Source organism: Centropristis striata, chromosome 4, assembly GCF_030273125.1.
Source record: "Centropristis striata isolate RG_2023a ecotype Rhode Island chromosome 4, C.striata_1.0, whole genome shotgun sequence".
NCBI lineage: Eukaryota > Metazoa > Chordata > Actinopteri > Perciformes > Serranidae > Centropristis > Centropristis striata.
In genome coordinates this window covers 16,546,292-16,562,565 of record NC_081520.1, presented here as the reverse complement: position 1 = coordinate 16,562,565, position 16,274 = coordinate 16,546,292, and the positions used below count along the sequence as shown (strand labels likewise).

Here is a 16,274-nt window from a genome sequence, read left to right as displayed (position 1 = left end):
ATTAGACTGAAAGAGAAATCAATGACTCCCAATAAATGCACTTGTTTGACATTCATCTTTCCTCTTTTTACTTCGATCCTTGACTGGAGTTCCTTCACCTTTTTCAAACTCAAATTCAAGCACTTCTCAAGCATTTTCAAGGTGCAGTTTAAAGCTTTTCCAGCACCTTATAGCTGTGTATATCGGTATATATTTATATACAGTATGCACACTCATTGGCCACCTTATTACAATGCAAAAAAGGTGTGTCTAAAAACTGAGGGGAATTATCTTGTTGCATGGACAGATAATTTCACTTGACAAGATTTCTTAAATTAAGATTATTAAATCTAGAAATAACCTTTTTAACACCCCTTTTTTGCAATATAGGTACACCAGTACCTTTTTTGTTTATTTCTTTGTGTAAAATGAGAATTATTCAGCCAGATAGTGAATTAATGTGAAAGTAATGCAATAATATTTTCAAGCAGTTTCAAGCCCTTTTCAAACCTTGGAAACACCACATTCAAACCAAGTGTATTCAAGGATTTCACACAAACGTACGAGCCTTGTGGTTTTCTTACAAATGTCTAAATGTAAACATCACTTCACGTGACAGCTGACTACAACTGAACTGAGGCAAAAGGAGGCTGAGAGTGGTTACTAAATATTTTATTGCTACATCAGAATTTGTATTCATTGTTTAAAAAAAATAGCAGTAGAAAAAAGGAAAGTTGCTGCTTCATCAGAGGGATTTGGAGTATCGCCGCCTGACAGAGTCTCTGTAGAACTGGAAGATCTTCTCTGATGCTTTCTGACTGACTGCTATACACTGCTGCAGCTGGAGAAGAAAAGACTGGATGGAGTCCAAAACTCACATTCTCACAAACACAAGTACATTTGCTCATTTATTTACTGACCTCATGAACTGAAAATGATCCTTTGGTGGATGACATCATTACTCTGTGTTCTGTACTGTCAATAGCAAAGGTCATCAACGCTCGACTTTCCTGGTGACAGGAAACAGACAAGAGCGACTTCACTAATTCAGCGAGGATTAATGTGGTGCCGACATCCATATGATCAGAGGATGCACAAGAGTTTTTACAAAAGATTAAGTCATACAAACAAATTTCCACTAGCGATACATTCAGTTACAAATCATCAAATCAGGTGTACATCACTGTATTACACATGCTATTCTGCAAGAATTCATCAAAGGGAATAGTCAGTCAGTGGTGGTACATTTTTTTGCGTGCCCAATTTTCCCTGAATCTGCTTCATCAGACTTCATTTCAGTGAGACTTTTAAATTCCTGAAAGTGTCTCTTTTTTTCTTGCGAACCATGGAGTTATAAAAGGTTTAAACAGAGTATATAATATATGCTTCATCCAATCACCTGCAAAATATTGGTTTTGAAAGTGGCAGCCCTTTTTCTAACAGTTTCCAATAACAGCTTCTCGGATGTTTTTTTGTAACAAACCATCTGGCGGCATTGGGTTAAAAATGGTTTTGAAGGCTGCATGTCAAAACGCTCAGATGTTAAACCCATTTCACTAAAAAATGGACAAAATTTACTAGAATGTATGAATCCCATGATCCCACAATATTTTACAACAGTCTTTTGTTATCGTTTTGATCAAGAGACAGAAAATAAGTGACAGAAAATTATATATTGTGCCTTCAAGGCTTTTCAAATCTACAGTATATTCACAATCAGTTGGTATTTTTATTTTATTGGAGGCTTTCTGTACAATACAGTGCAGCTATAAAATATACTCAACTCTTCTCCTGGCCCTTTTCTATCTGTGATTTTAGAAATGTCACAAACAACACCAACCACCGTTGTTGTTAAAGGGCTTTGAGGTATTTTTCACACAACGCAGCACACGAGCCTCAGACTTACCTTCTCCTGAGCTGCAGTGGGGTCCGTTATGATTTGACCGTCCGCGTCGATGGCACAGGTCACTCCACAGAACAGGCAACTCATTGGCAGGCCTGCATCCATAAGAGCCATGCAGGCAGCATTCAAAAAGCAGGACAGGAGCTGAGGAGCGGGTCAGGAAGAAAACTCACCAGGAAACACCTTTAACACACCATTTAATATTCTGCAGAGACAGCAGAGACTTTTACTGAAGGATACTGATCCATCATCGTGTATCAGCTGAAGAATGAGAGTGAGGGACGAACGAGGATGAAGAGTCAAGAGCAGAGACGCCTCGCAGGTTTCTCGCACACATTGCTCTTGAGATCGCTCTCTTACACCTGGTACATAAAGAAATGTTGGCATAAATACTTGATGAAATCGGCTCACTTATACCACCTTGTGGTGTGTTGTGGTAGGACAACTTATACACAATAAAAAATGAACAGAAGTTGCCCCCCAAAGCCCTTTAGATCCCTATTTTCCCCCAAAAGAAGCTTGTAGAAACATTTATTTCTGAACTGCAAAACACATTTTGCAGCTATATTATGCATGTCCTAGTTTCAACACTGCATTGTAACTAAAGTATCCGGTCTGTATTGTGTAAAATACTCAACTTAAATGTTTCATGTATGAATATATATTCCTACTCTACTCAAAAAACATTCTTTAACAAAGTGCTAGAAAGAATAAATGATCACCTGCATTCAAAGATTAAAGCTACCAACACAGCATTAGAACAACATCCAGGAACTGCACTAGACTCTGAGTAAACAAATCACATAAAGCTGCTTAATGAGAAATAAGATAATCACTTACTTGGCAGTCCCACTTTGGGCTGAATCAACACTTCCAGTGTTGCCCGGTCATAGATTTCCTTACTGACTTTGACCTCAGCTGGTCCGTACGCCGCAGCCAACACACTTGTGTCTCCTTCAAATGAGAACAAAAGAAGTGACATTATTCCACTTAAAATACATTAATGATCCAGATGCAGGAATTGTGTTTTGCCCTGAGTGCAACTGAAAAACAACAAAATACAGACAATTACAAAAAATAGAACATCCAGAAGGGAGAAAAGCACCCTTCAAACGAGTTTGACACAAAGTAACTTTAGATTAACAACAGTTAGCTGCAACTTATATCTAACTCCAAATCATATTATAAAGCGTCTTTACCTTGTATAAAGGACGCTGAGCCGTCAGGTCGAGACAGTAAGCTCTGTTCACATCCAAACTCTCTCAGAGAGCCACTGGAGGAGCCGCACACCTCCATCATGCTGCAGCTGCGAGGAAGGAGCACTTTGACGCGAGAGAGTGACGTATTCTGTTTTGCCGTTTGGGGCACTTACTGATGACGTGGAAAGAGGGCGGTAATAAACATACCCTCATGGACATTAATATCTTTTTATCTTTTTATTTATTCATTTATTGAACATTTGAAAATACAAACTCTCAACGAGGATATTAATAGTTACTATACAAATTAAATTGTGTACAATAAAAGTGCCAAAAAAGGGATTATGGGATTAAAGAAACAAAAAAGACATTATCAGGCATTTAGTACAAAAAAAAAACGGAACAACAAAATAATAGAATTAAAATAAGTTCTAATTCAGAACATCAGTAGACGGGCAAAGTCCAGACTTAATTTAATGGCATATTTGCTTTTTATCTTTTTAAGGAAAATTAAAAAAATATTTAAATTCAGTTCCTCAGTGTGACCACTAGATGCTTCCTGAACACTCCGCACAGGAAAACTTCATAAACCTGCAGCCAAGATGTCGCAGGCGTCTGGGGCGTGTTGTGAGACAAAGTGGGTGCGGGAACATCTTTCTGGGAGTGTCAATGGGTAAGAGGAGTATTTGAGTATTTTCAATCTAAACACAGTTATTATCTCTATTTACCCGTGTTTTTACGTTACTAACATAAACAGCGGTGATAGTTATAATAGGGAATAATGTCCAAACTACTCGCACTGTTGACAAACTGCAAGCTAACGGTAGCTAGCGAACATTAACGTTACATTACCAGTAGCAACCAGCATTAACTAACTGTAGTGTACGACGTTGTTTTGTGAACAGGTGTTACGGTTTAACTGGTGTTGCTGTGAAAACGACGACTGGTGGTTGATGACTTTACGTCAGCTGTGAAAACAGGAAGAGGATGCATAGCTTTTTTTTATTTACCGGTATTTATTTATTTTTTCCTGATTGGTCGCTTCTACATCCTGTCTATGTTTTTTTTTTTTATCTTTTTTTTATGTATTTATTTATTTTTATTACCACTTTGTTTTACAATCATAAGAAACATACAATTCATTACAAAATAATTTCATATGTATATTCTATGCCAGTGGGGGAAGATCTTACAGTAATATATTTAATCGTTCACAAATATCAACTGTTTTAATTGCTTTTTGGTTGTTGGAGAATTTAATAGAAGCGATTAAATGAAACCGTCAGTACAATATAGTATATTTGCACATACACACATATATATATATATATATATATATATATATATATATATATATATATATATACATATATGTATACATATACATATACACACAATTAAATAGACAAATACAATCAAAGCAAAAATAGAAAAAGGGAGAACTAGAGACTGGCAATAACAGATATAATAACAGAAATCAATTATTTGTTTAAGAAAAACGTTTGTTGTGTCTCCAGAAATCTGCATGTGACAGTGCGGAGACAATCAGATGGCCGCAGGAATGTGGAGTTGTGCAAAGACTGCAAACTGTACCACTGTCCCTTCTGCCTGCCGTCCGTCTACAAACCAAAAGGAGACTATGCAAGTGTTTGGACACATGTAGAAATCCACAGGATGAGGGCCTTGCAACATGGAGGTCAGAATATAAGCTACTGCCTGAAACATATACAGAAAATGTATCCTGGAACATGAAATTAATTTAAACAAATTTTGTTTTTTCTTTGCAGAGTTTAATATTTATATATGCAATTTTAAGTGCAGACAAGAGAAACATTTTCACTGTCCGTACTGCTCAAAGACAATTATAAACCGGAAACAGTTTGAAAGTCATATGGACAAATGTGTGGAAGTGCAACGTTACACCACAGACAAAGGCATCAAGTCTGCTGCTTCAGCTGGGCCAGCTACCACAACCATCCTCCTGCTCAACTTCACGCCCCCTTTACAGCAAACTATCTGGGCGGGAAAGTCCCCTGCTCCACCTGATCCCCCTGCTCAGCCCAAATCCAAACCAGACCCCCCACGTGAACCAAAGTCTGAATCCGACCAGCCTCCTGTTTCACCTGAGCACCTTGTTGAACCCACAGCTGCAGCTGCCCAGGCTGCTGCTCCACCTGACCCGCCTGTCCCAGTGGACCACCCCTCGTCTTTAACAGGCCACTCTGTTAAGCAAAAAGCTCAGATAGTCAAAACAGCAGGGAGAAGAATAAAATGTCCAATGTGCAACCTCTACCTGCTCAAACAAAATCTAAGGCTGCATAAACTCAGGAAACACTTTTGTCAGTCGATATCGGAGAAGAACATAACAACCAAAGACAATCTTAGAAGTCAGTGTATTGACTCTCACAATGGCATCTACGCTGTTGCAAAGTCTTACAAGGCCACCGCCATACCAGTTCATGTCAGGAAGAAATCAGGCAGCATGCACAAAATGGCGTGTGAAGAAGACCCGTGCGATGTCGTTCTGGATGTTCGAAAAAAGAGCGGCTTGACTTACAGCCAGTGCCCTCATCTTCAGTCTGTTGACTTTTGTTTTTCTCATGCAAAAAGAGAAGATTTGAAACCTGCAGTGTTGGAGGAAATGGTTTCCAGTAAATTGATTGGAAAGGACATGGCGGCCAAATGCCTCAACCATCAGGAGCAAGCGACTCAGAACAAAGCCCCGGTTGTTACTCTTGTGAATCTCGGTGGATATCATTGCCTGTATCTGTCTGTGTTTGAGCCCAAAGTGTCACAGTACAGCATGCTAGGCAGATTGTTCGTGACCTATACTTTAAAGAGAGGGTTGTGGCATTGTAGGTGTTCTCAAGGGAGAATGACCTGCATTCACAAATCCCTGGCCAAATGGTACCTCTTCCAAACCAACAGAGAGTTGTATTCTTCAAATGCCAAACACGACATAGGGCTAGAGCTTTCCGACGTCATGGAAGACTCACCTGGAGAAACCTCTACAGAAGATCTAACAGAAACTGTGTATCCACTGAGGGATGATGGGCTAAAACAAACTGCAAAGTACATCTACAACAATAAAAAACTGCCTTCCACATTGCCAGAAGAGATCCCCCAGTGTGAGTCTGAAATAGACTTTCCAAAGCATTTGGTTCCAGTTCAAACTGTCTGCCAAGAGTGTCCAGGTCACGTTTCCCTAACAGAGCCGATCCTGATCACCAACAAAGCACGAGTCATAACTTTAACAGGAGTGATGGAAGGTTTGTCTGCAAACATGCACATATTACACACTGCAAACACTGCACTGTGTCTAAAAACAAGATAAAAACACTAAATCTGAGGTAGATTATCTTGCTGCATGGACAGATAATTTCACTTGACAAGATTTCTTAAATTAAGATTATTAAATCTAGAAATAAGATTAAAACAAGATAAATGATCTAACACTTAATAAAATAATTGTCAGGTCACTCTGCTCGGGCCAGTTCATCGCTGCTTGCAGCTTTAATTTATCTTGTTTTAAGAGTTCATTTCTTATTTAAAGTGTTCAATATGCTTATTTCTAGATTTAATAATCTTAATTTAAGAAATCTTGTCAAGTGAAATTATCTGTCCATGCAGCAAGATCATTTCCCTCAGATTTAGTGGTTTTATCTTGTTTTTAGACACAACTTTTTTGCAGTGCAGTCTTTTTATTATTATTATTATTATTGGCAGCTCCTTTAAGACATCCGTTTATGTCTTCCAGAAAATTCTACATTTGTCAAAAATTGTCCGGACTGTGGATTGGTCTACCGTTACCAGGAGTGGAGTGAAGGTCTTCACAATTACAATGACCACATAATCCTGAGTCTGCCGCTGTGCAAGCTTCTGCAGAACTCAATCAAGGTACGTGTGAATTTCCTGAAAGAGTGTCCAAAAAGCTCTTTGTCTCCGCTGGTTTGGCACTGTGGACGGATTGCAAAAACACCTGCTTACTCACAAACAGTCATGTGAATCATATGGTTGTGATGTCTGTCAGTGTACATACCCAAACCTGAAATCACTCAAAAACCACCGCAGGAGAATTCATCGCACCATGGCTGGAGATACAGTGCAAAAAACATGAAGCTTTCCAAGTATTTTCGTCTTATATCTAGCTATAGTATCTTAATTATATTGTTTTGAGTATAATTTACCTACTGATCATAGCTTTATGTGCTTATTTAATTATCTTATTGTTTAAAGACTTGCTTTTATGATTGACATTAGCTTTTTCATTCTTTTCAAGCAATTTAACTGTTGAACATGGTAAGTTTTTACCTAAAATATTAGTTCAAATTGAGAGTTTTAGTTGCATGTAGGTTGAATGTTATTTCAAAAGCATTTTCTACCACCAAAATTTGCTCGTTTCAAGTATCAATGGTTTATTTTAACATTACTACAGTTGGGCTATTCAAGCCACAACTGCTCAAGTTTATTTGGATTTATTTCAAGCCATCATTGCTTTTTCCAGTGCAGAAATATTTTTTTTACTTATTTAAAGAATTGTTACAAAGAAAAGTTTACTTACTGCACTGGCAGATAATTTACATGTTTCGAGCATGTATTTGCTTAATTGTAGTTATTTATTTATTTTCTTTTTACATTTTAAAATGTTCTCAGTGAGATTTTTATGACTCTGTTTTAGAATGACACTGTTGTCGATGGAGTGGTGGAGGTGCTGGAGCGGACAGTAGGTGTCAAGTCTCCACAAAGCATGGAGGTCCTTCAGGCATACGTCCACTTTGAAGCTCTCACAAGTCACGACTGTCAGTCTGGAGTCATGATGGATCTTTATCAAAAGGGGCTTTTCAACATGGCAGGTGAATATTATTATAATCTTGTTGTATTTGCTGATTAACCCTCTGGGGTCTATGATCGTGGCGTCCTGATCAGATCATGTGACGTTTAACAACAAAACTAGGTCACATGGAGCGCTGCTTTCAACTTCACTCCAAAGTACAGACTTGAAACTTTCTCCCAATTTTTGTTTGACATTCCTAGGTCATGTAAAACCAAAGATATGATAGTTTTAATTTGATAGTAATATTTGAGTGTTGGTGTAGCTCTCTGTAATTTCGCACAGTTTGTTTATGAAGAGTTGCAGTTAACAAGGAAAAAAAACTATAAATATATATGTTTTTAATGGGACTTTTTTATATATAGTTTTATTATATCTAAATTTTTACCTTTTTATATGTTCATATTTGTATTCCATGTTTACATTTTCAAGTTCCAAAACAGTTCATTGAGCATATTCATGGTTTTTATTGTAGTAAATAGTATAATTTTTCAACTCGGATTTCATGATTTTTGGGCTCAATATGTTGATTAAGTAGGTTAAAGTGAGAAAATAATTGTCAGATCATATAGGTGAAGGAAAATGGATATCAAATATGGGTATAGTAAACATTTTTTATGCGGTACATGGAGGGCAAAATCAAAAGTATTCAAAAACGGCCAAAATAGGCTCAGACCCCAGAGGGTTAATGTACTGGTAAATAAATATTAAAAACAAATGTATTGTCATTGAAACCGCTTTAAAGCTTTTATTTCTGACAGCTATTGGGTTACATTCTGATACTCTGATATAATATAATTTTTTTTTTCTTTATACCTCATAATAATGACATGGATGAACAGCAGAATCTGTATTTGATCTCACACAATTGTTTCTGTAGGGATTGAGATTCAGGGCCTCCCTGAAATCTTTACTGGAGAAGTGAACGCAGAGGAATTCTGGGACTCAGCGTGCATGGAGATAATAGCAAGCAGCCTCGTTACTCGTAAGTGTAATTTGAAGACTAATTGATATTTTTACAGTTCAGTATATTAGTCAGCCATAGACTTAACAATTAATTGTGACAGATTATGATAGTAAGTGGATATTTTGGGGTTTTAGACTTAAAAAAAAAAGTAATTTGAAGATGTCTGCTGGGATTTTGTGGCATTCATTTTTGGATAATTTAATGACATTTTTCATACAAAAATATCAGTTAAAGTCCCACAGGAAATAAAACAGCATAGCAGTGTTAGGTATCGTTATGCAGGTGGGTCATCTTCTTGTCCTCTATGTATTTTCTTACAGAAAGTTCTACCTATATTGCCACGTTAGACCGTAACAAAGAAGCTGCAGTGTCTGCAGTCACAACCCCCCTCAACCCGGCTGAAAGAAGGAGGCTGAGCAGGCAGAGAACAGAGGAGTGCCACAGGGCTGTGACCAGGTATCTCGTGAAGGAACTTCATCCACTGTCCACAGTGGAGTCACCCTGTTTCAGGTACGTTTTATGAACCTGGACTTTGGATGCACAAATGTGCTTTCTTCATCTGTCGGCAAGTGATCGGCCTGATCCGCCAACTCCCCGATTTCCTTCGAGTCGTCGGTGAAATTCATCAACTTGTTACGGCTACTCTTGCTTTCAAAAAAAGGTCAAAAACATCAGAGTAGTCTGTGGGAAGGAGGTCTACGACTCACTGAATAAGGTGGTGGGATTTATTTACAAAAACAGAAATATTCTCCGGGTTAACTTCCAACAATAAGCAAAATAAAAAATTTAATTTAGTTGTTGATAAATTGTTTCACTCCTCACTTCCTTCTCTCCTTCAACAAAAAACAGACTCAAAGAAACCAGCTGTCCTCACTCCCTAATCACAGCAGCAAAAAACAATTATAATCAATAATAATAGTTCACCTACAATAGTCATCATCATTCCCAAAATACAAAGAATGAATAGGCTCCAACATATATCCTCATTGATTATCTGCATTTCCATTTCTGCTTTCATTCAGAGAGATGACAAAAATGCTGAACCCGAAGTACCAGCTGCCTTCTAGAGACCAAGTCCTAAACACTCTGATTCCTTCATGGTACTCTGAGGAGAAGAAACGTGTCATCAAAGAGCTGCGTCAAGTCTCTCAGGCTGCAGTCACATGTGACTGGTGGACAAGTTTTTACCACGACCACTACCTGACAGTCACTTTACACTTCATAGTGAGAGGCCAAATGAAGCAGAAAGTGCTTCGTACAAAGCCAGTTTACGACGCTCAGACAGACAGCGTAGAGGCAGAGCAGATAGGTGGAATACTGGAGGAGTTTGGTGTCCTGGACACAGTTGTTGGCATGACCGGTGATTGTGCATTCAGTATGGACATTGCCATCATGAAATCAGAGCTTAGGAAGCTGAGATGTTTCGCACATACACTCAGTCGAGCTGCACAGAAGGTGTACACCAGCAACACTGTGACCAGATGGGCTTCAAGGATAAGAGCTGTCGTTGTGTGGATTAAAAGGTCTCCAGCAGCTCAAACACTTCTTCAGGAGAAACAAAAGCTGTTGAGTGAGTGCATGAAATCTTTTTTTTTTTTTTTTGGTAACACTTTATATTAGGGAACACATATTCAACATTAATTAGTTGCTTATTAACATGCAAATAAGTGACATATTGGCTCTTAATTAGTCATTATTAAGTAGTTATTAATGCCTTATTCTGCATGGCCTTATTATACAACCAGTAAGACATTAACTAAGAGTTTTCCCTCAATAACCTCAGAATTATTGCTTATTAGTAGTAAGTAAGAAAGTTGTTGTATATGAGTTACTTCTCTTAATATGCTTTACTTTGTATGGACTTTATATGGACTCTACAAAGCTGGTCACTGGTAGACTAACATTGGTGCAAAGTGACCCACTTTGTAGAGTAATGATTGACATTACAATCTACCAATCCTCATCCAATCATCCAAAAGGAGCCACCAGTCACGTCAAAGGTCTGGAGAAGGTGGCTATTTGCCGTTTCCATGGTTTCGTTCACCGCTATGTAGAGACTTATAAAGTCCATACAAAGTAAAGCATATTAAGATCATAACTCATATACAACAACTTGCTTACTTACTACTAATAAGCAATAATTCTGAGGTTATTGAGGGAAAACTCTTAGTTAATGTCTTACTGGTTGTATAATAAGGCCATGCAGAGTAAGGCATTAATAACTACTTAATAATGACTAATTAAGAGCCAATATGTTACTTATTCGCATGCGAATAAGCAACTTAAAAATGCTGAATATGTGTTCCCTAATATAAAGTATTACCTTTTTTTTAATACATATTTTTTAGCACTTGTGGATGTGTGAAGTGTGTCAGTAAGAGGTTGGTTGGCTCCTTCTTTCAGATCTACCTCAACACTCTTTAGTGCTTGATGTCCGAACACGTTGGAACTCATTGTACCTCATGATGGAGAGGTTTGCAGAGCAGTATGCTGCCATACAAGCCGCCATCACACATCCACAGACCAAACAGGCTTTTGAGAAGGAATGGTAACGAGAGTTTATAACAAAATCAGAATCCTGTATTGTTCATTTTGTTGAAATAACATGGTCATTATTTTTGCTTGAAGGCTGGAAATGCTCTCAGACGATGATCAACGGAAAGCAGAGGAGTTCACCCGGGTCATGAAGCCTCTGTATACGTCCACGCTATGTGTCTCAGCTGACAAGAGTCCATCTTGTAGTCAGATCATTCCCATCCTCAAAAAACTGGAGGCTCACTTTGAAACCCGGGATGACGACTCTCTGTTCACAGCCACGCTCAAGGAAAAAGTCTGGGATGACCTGTCAGCATGTTACAAGGTATTTACAGAGGAGAGCAGACTAAAAATACAAATAATTGTCCTATTGTGAGTATTCCTTGTAAAAGTGACTTTGAAATTGTGTCTGCGTTGCAACTAACCAAGGTTATTATAGTTAACGAAAACTACCAAAATAAGGAAAACTAGAATTGAAAAAGCATTTTCGTTAAGTGAACTAAAAATAAAACAAGTTTTTTTAAAAACGATAACTAACTGAAACTGTATTGTGTGGTTACATAACTAACTAAAACTAAATAAAAATTATAGTGAAAATGTCTTAGTTTTCGTCTTTGTCAACATTTTTCATATGTAAACCTTTTTGGTTGATATGAAATCTATTTAATCTATCTGGTTAATAAACTTATTGGGGCTGAGATGGATCAGACAAAGGAAATAAAGGAAACATTTATTGTGACATTTTTTAATCTCGCACCCGACAAATACCCCATTACAAAAAAACTAAAACTAAGCATTTTCCAAAAAATAGAAACTAATTAACACTAGCAAACTCACTCTAAAAACTCATTAAAACTAACTGAATTTGAAAACAAAAAATCTGTTATAACCTTGCAACTAACAATTACTTTTATTATGGATCAATCTGCTGGCTGTTTTCCCAGTTAATCATTTGGTCTATAAAATGTCAGAAAACGGTCAAAATGGCCATCATAATTTCTCAAACCCCCAAGACATTTTATTTACTGTCATTTACTATTAATAATTTGTATCTTTACCTGAACAGAAGACCATTTTTAGTTATTGATGAATGTAACCATCCGCCAAATGCCAGTAATCAATTACAATTTTTACTGCTTCATTTTATATATTTATAAGCTTAAAATGTCTGTATCTCCAAATTATAGCCACCTGCGTCAGTCTAATTTTAACAAAACGGTAATTTGTGATGTCATTCATATAAAAAAGGCACTGATTTACCTAATTGGTTAATGCTGTAATTAATAGTTATGTTAAAATATGAAAAGCTCCTTTTTTCCTGTATTTCTTTTTTAAAGCAACAATTCATCACAGTTGAAATATCTCTGTTCTGTAGGAATATCTACATGAGAAGTGGGATTTTTTTATTTATAGACAGAAAATCAGAGGTTACAAGTTTCATTTGAATCTCTATCTGGGTTTGACTGAACTTGGTTGTCTTTGTCTTGTTTTCAATACACACACATTTTACATTTTTCTCTGACAGACAGAGTCTTTATGCTTTATTTCAGGATGATGATACTTGGAAGTTCCTCCAGGAGTCGAGTGCTATGGATCCGAGGTTCAAGAACCGAGTTGACTCAGATGAGATTTGGAACAGAGTGAAAAATGCTGCTGTGAGGATCGCAACAGAGGTACAGTTTCCTCTTTTCTTTATCAGTGTCATGCTTGTTCTGCTACTGTATGCTGCAATCCTCTCTGTACTCACTCATTAGACCCTTCAAAGTTCAAAGTCTCTTCCTGCTATGATCTTAAAAAACACTCTCAGTTGAGGTAGTAAAAGGAATTTTCTGTCTCTGCACTGCAAAAAAGGTGTGTCTAAAAACCAGATAAAAACACTAAATCTGAGGGAAATGATCTTGCTGCATGGACAGATAATTTCACTTGACAAGATTTCTTAAATTAAGATGATTAAATCTAGAAATAAGCATGTTGAACGCTTAAATGAGCTGAATGAGAAATTAACTCTTAAAACAAGATAAATTATCTAACACTACTAAATCTAAAGTTTTATCTTGGTAAGAAACAAATAATTGTCAGGTCACTCTGCTCGGGCCAGTTCATCGCTGCTTGTAGCTTTAATTTATCTTGTTTTAAGAGTTAATTTCTTATTTTAAGCATACAACATATTCTCCTTGGCGTTCAGTCCCAGCTAGGCAAGAATCCTTGGCTTCTTTACTTTTTACCCTTTTATTTTTTATCTCTAACTGTTTTTGGATTGAGTTTTTATTACTATTTTATTGTTTTACTGTTTTTAGTATTTTATTGTTTTCATTGTATTTATAACTATATTTGTGTATGATTTTTATTGTATTTTAATAACTATACAGCACTTTGGTCAACTGAGGTTGTTTTTAAATGTGCTCTATAAATAAACTTTGACTTGACTTGACTTGACTTTATCTGTCCATGCAGCAAGATCATTTCCCTCAGATTTAGTGTTTTTATCTTGTTTTTTGACACACCTTTTCTTGCAGTGTGTAAACTTCTCTCTAAACGTTATGTGGTGACAGGCTGGCCTTTTTGTCAGTTTTTGGACTTATCCGTGTTAATGCATTATGGATAAATATATTATTTAGGGGGCGAATCAGGAGGAGCACAGAGTTTTGCTGGAGGACAGTGATGCTGCTGATTCATCTGAGCAAAACGAGTCTTCAGATGAGGTAATGCCACCCGCTTGACACAAACATTTGTCGTATTTAATCCAAGCTGCCTTGTCAAACACTTTTTTTGGGTGTTTTTTTCCATCTCCCAGGCTCCGTTTCCCAAAAGGCCGAGGTTAACCAGCCTGGAGGAGCTCTTTGAAGAGGAGGACCGAGCTCTGAAGAGCAGCAAAGCAGCAGAAAAGACAACAACACCTGAAAGGGTCCAACAAGAAATAGAGCTGTACAGAAAGCTGCCTGCAGTACCGTCATCAGAGGACGCTGTGGCCTGGTGGTGGAAGAGACGGGACTCCATGCCGCTCCTGTCTCAACTCTCCCGCTCATACCTGTGTGTCCAAGCCTCGTCTACTCCCCGGGAGAGAGTGTTTGGCGCGGCAGGGGAAACAATCAGCCAAGAGAGGTCACACATTCTCCCAGAACAGGCGGATATGCAGATCTTTCTACAGAAAAATTGTTAAAACCAAAAACCAATTAGCACACTGCAAAAAAGGTGTGTCTAAAAACAAGATAAAAACACTAAATCTGAGGGAAATGATCTTGCTGCATGGACAGATAATTTCACTTGACAAGATTTCTTAAATTAAGATTATTAAATCTAGAAATAAGCATGTTGTACGCTTAAAATAAGAATTAACTCTTAAAACAAGATAAATTAAAGCTGCAATCAGCGATGAACTGACCAAAGCAGAGTGCACTGCAAATTATTTGTTTCTTAACAAGATACAAAAAAACTTTAGATTTAGAAGTGTAAGATAATTTATCTTCTTTTAAGAGTTAATTTCTTATTTTAAGCGTTCAACATGCTTATTTCTAGATTTACAATCTTGATTTAAGAAATCTTGTCAAGTGAAATTATCTGTCCATGCAGCAAGATCATTTCCCTCAGATTTAGTGTTTATATCTTGTTTTTAGACACACCTTTTTGCAGTGCACTTTGTCATATAATGTAAATGAAACATGTATATATCGTTGTACAAACAAAAATAAATATTTTTCATAAAGATACCATACAGCAAGTGGGAAGGTCTGGCTTTTTTTGTAACTTCAGTGTACTTTACATAGAAAATCACTGTTTCTATTTTGACAATAGTATATATTGAGTGAAGCAGGTACTTTTTGGAAAGGCAGACAGGAGTACAGCTGCAACACAACGAGTTATTATTTTGAGATTGCTTTCTTTGAACCTCAAAATGACCTTATTATATAACCATTTATGGGTTTCTCATACACTAGTTATTCTGTACTTTTTTCCTCAATAAATCATATATTTTGTGCTATGTAGGTCATTCATTTCATTTCATTTATCCTTTATTTTGTTGAGGAATCATTGAGGGCAACCCCGCATTTACAATGATGTTGAGAGTACAGAGAAAACATGAAACAGAGTACAGAGAAAACACAAAACAACACAGAAAAAACACATGCAAAAACATTAGAGACAAAGTCAGTGATGTGTTACGATTTTAATTATCATAGATTAAGCTACACAAATGTAGTTCAAATTAGACCTTAACTTTACCAGCTGCATTTTTATGTATTATTTTTGATGTGGGCCATTCTGCACAATTGCTACTTTTATTTTGGTACATTTTCATGTACTTTTACTTAAAGAAAACATCCACCACTGGAAATATTGTATATTCAGTATCACTGCAAGGCGTCCTCACTGCTTTTTAAAATGTTCTTACAGTTTTACAAGTTAACTGGATGAAATGTGTCTGTGTAAGTTACAAAGCAATGCGGAACATGCTATCAAGTGTTATAACTAACAAAAAACACGTTTGACCGGTTGACGTTTGCTTGATTAGTCAATATTATTATACCGGAAGAGATGTGCTTTTCTTTCAAACTAAGGGTTACGAGTCTAAAAAACAAACAAACAAAAAAACCGTTTGATAATAAAGCATATTTTAAACCCAGATATTACGAAGCACTATTGAAAGGTATTACATACATTTACAGAAGCATTTGACTTGAATATTTCTATTCCATTTTAATTCATATTTATATTCCACTACATAGGGAAAAGTTGTGCTTTTTACTTCACAACTTTACATAAAAAAAACAACATGATAATATAGTACTGTATAGTGCTGAACAATATACTGCATAATGGGTGATTTACTTTTGATACTTTTTGATATTTTTCTAATAATAC

The 16,274-nt window shown here is 36.8% G+C and overlaps 2 protein-coding genes across 3 annotated transcripts; one reads left to right on the top strand and one right to left on the bottom strand.

The window, feature by feature from the left end:
* Positions 1 to 635: 635 nt before the first annotated feature.
* exosc5 (exosome component 5) lies at positions 636 to 3,240 on the bottom strand. The gene is made up of 6 exons (XM_059330923.1): positions 3,082 to 3,240; positions 2,723 to 2,836; positions 2,123 to 2,244; positions 1,886 to 2,026; positions 900 to 989; positions 636 to 820 (listed from the first exon to the last, which is right to left on the bottom strand). The coding sequence occupies exons 1-6, from the start codon at positions 3,179 to 3,181 to the stop codon at positions 725 to 727; spliced, it is 663 nt and encodes a 220-aa protein (XP_059186906.1). The 5' UTR covers positions 3,182 to 3,240; the 3' UTR covers positions 636 to 724.
* Positions 3,241 to 3,583: 343 nt separating this feature from the next.
* On the top strand, positions 3,584 to 14,877 carry LOC131969739 (uncharacterized). Of its 2 annotated transcripts, none has more exons than XM_059330917.1 (13): positions 3,584 to 3,754; positions 4,599 to 4,777; positions 4,869 to 6,350; positions 6,839 to 6,978; positions 7,760 to 7,934; positions 8,793 to 8,897; positions 9,200 to 9,389; positions 9,902 to 10,449; positions 11,283 to 11,427; positions 11,508 to 11,739; positions 12,965 to 13,087; positions 14,033 to 14,116; positions 14,209 to 14,877. In XM_059330917.1, the coding sequence occupies exons 1-13, from the start codon at positions 3,684 to 3,686 to the stop codon at positions 14,572 to 14,574; spliced, it is 3,840 nt and encodes a 1,279-aa protein (XP_059186900.1). In that variant the 5' UTR covers positions 3,584 to 3,683; the 3' UTR covers positions 14,575 to 14,877. The 2 variants fall into 2 exon arrangements, with proteins under 2 accessions (XP_059186900.1, XP_059186901.1); XM_059330918.1 differs by lacking the exon at positions 3,584 to 3,754 and adding an exon at positions 3,929 to 4,093.
* Positions 14,878 to 16,274: the final 1,397 nt, after the last annotated feature.

What these genes read in the sequence shown, in the direction of transcription:
- exosc5 (XM_059330923.1), bottom strand. Translation starts at nt 3,181, where the DNA reads ATGATGGAGGTGTGCGGCTCCTCCAGTGGCTCTCTGAGAGAGTTTGGA. An exon ending in TGATACACGATGATGGATCA is followed by an intron (nt 2,027 to 2,122) that starts GTATCCTTCAGT and finishes CCCGCTCCTCAG; the next exon opens with CTCCTGTCCTGCTTTTTGAA. An exon ending in GATCATTTTCAGTTCATGAG is followed by an intron (nt 821 to 899) that starts GTCAGTAAATAA and finishes TTTCTTCTCCAG; the next exon opens with CTGCAGCAGTGTATAGCAGT.
- LOC131969739 (XM_059330917.1), top strand. Translation starts at nt 3,684, where the DNA reads ATGTCGCAGGCGTCTGGGGCGTGTTGTGAGACAAAGTGGGTGCGGGAA. An exon ending in GGAGAAACAAAAGCTGTTGA is followed by an intron (nt 10,450 to 11,282) that starts GTGAGTGCATGA and finishes TCCTTCTTTCAG; the next exon opens with ATCTACCTCAACACTCTTTA. An exon ending in CTGTGAGGATCGCAACAGAG is followed by an intron (nt 13,088 to 14,032) that starts GTACAGTTTCCT and finishes TATATTATTTAG; the next exon opens with GGGGCGAATCAGGAGGAGCA.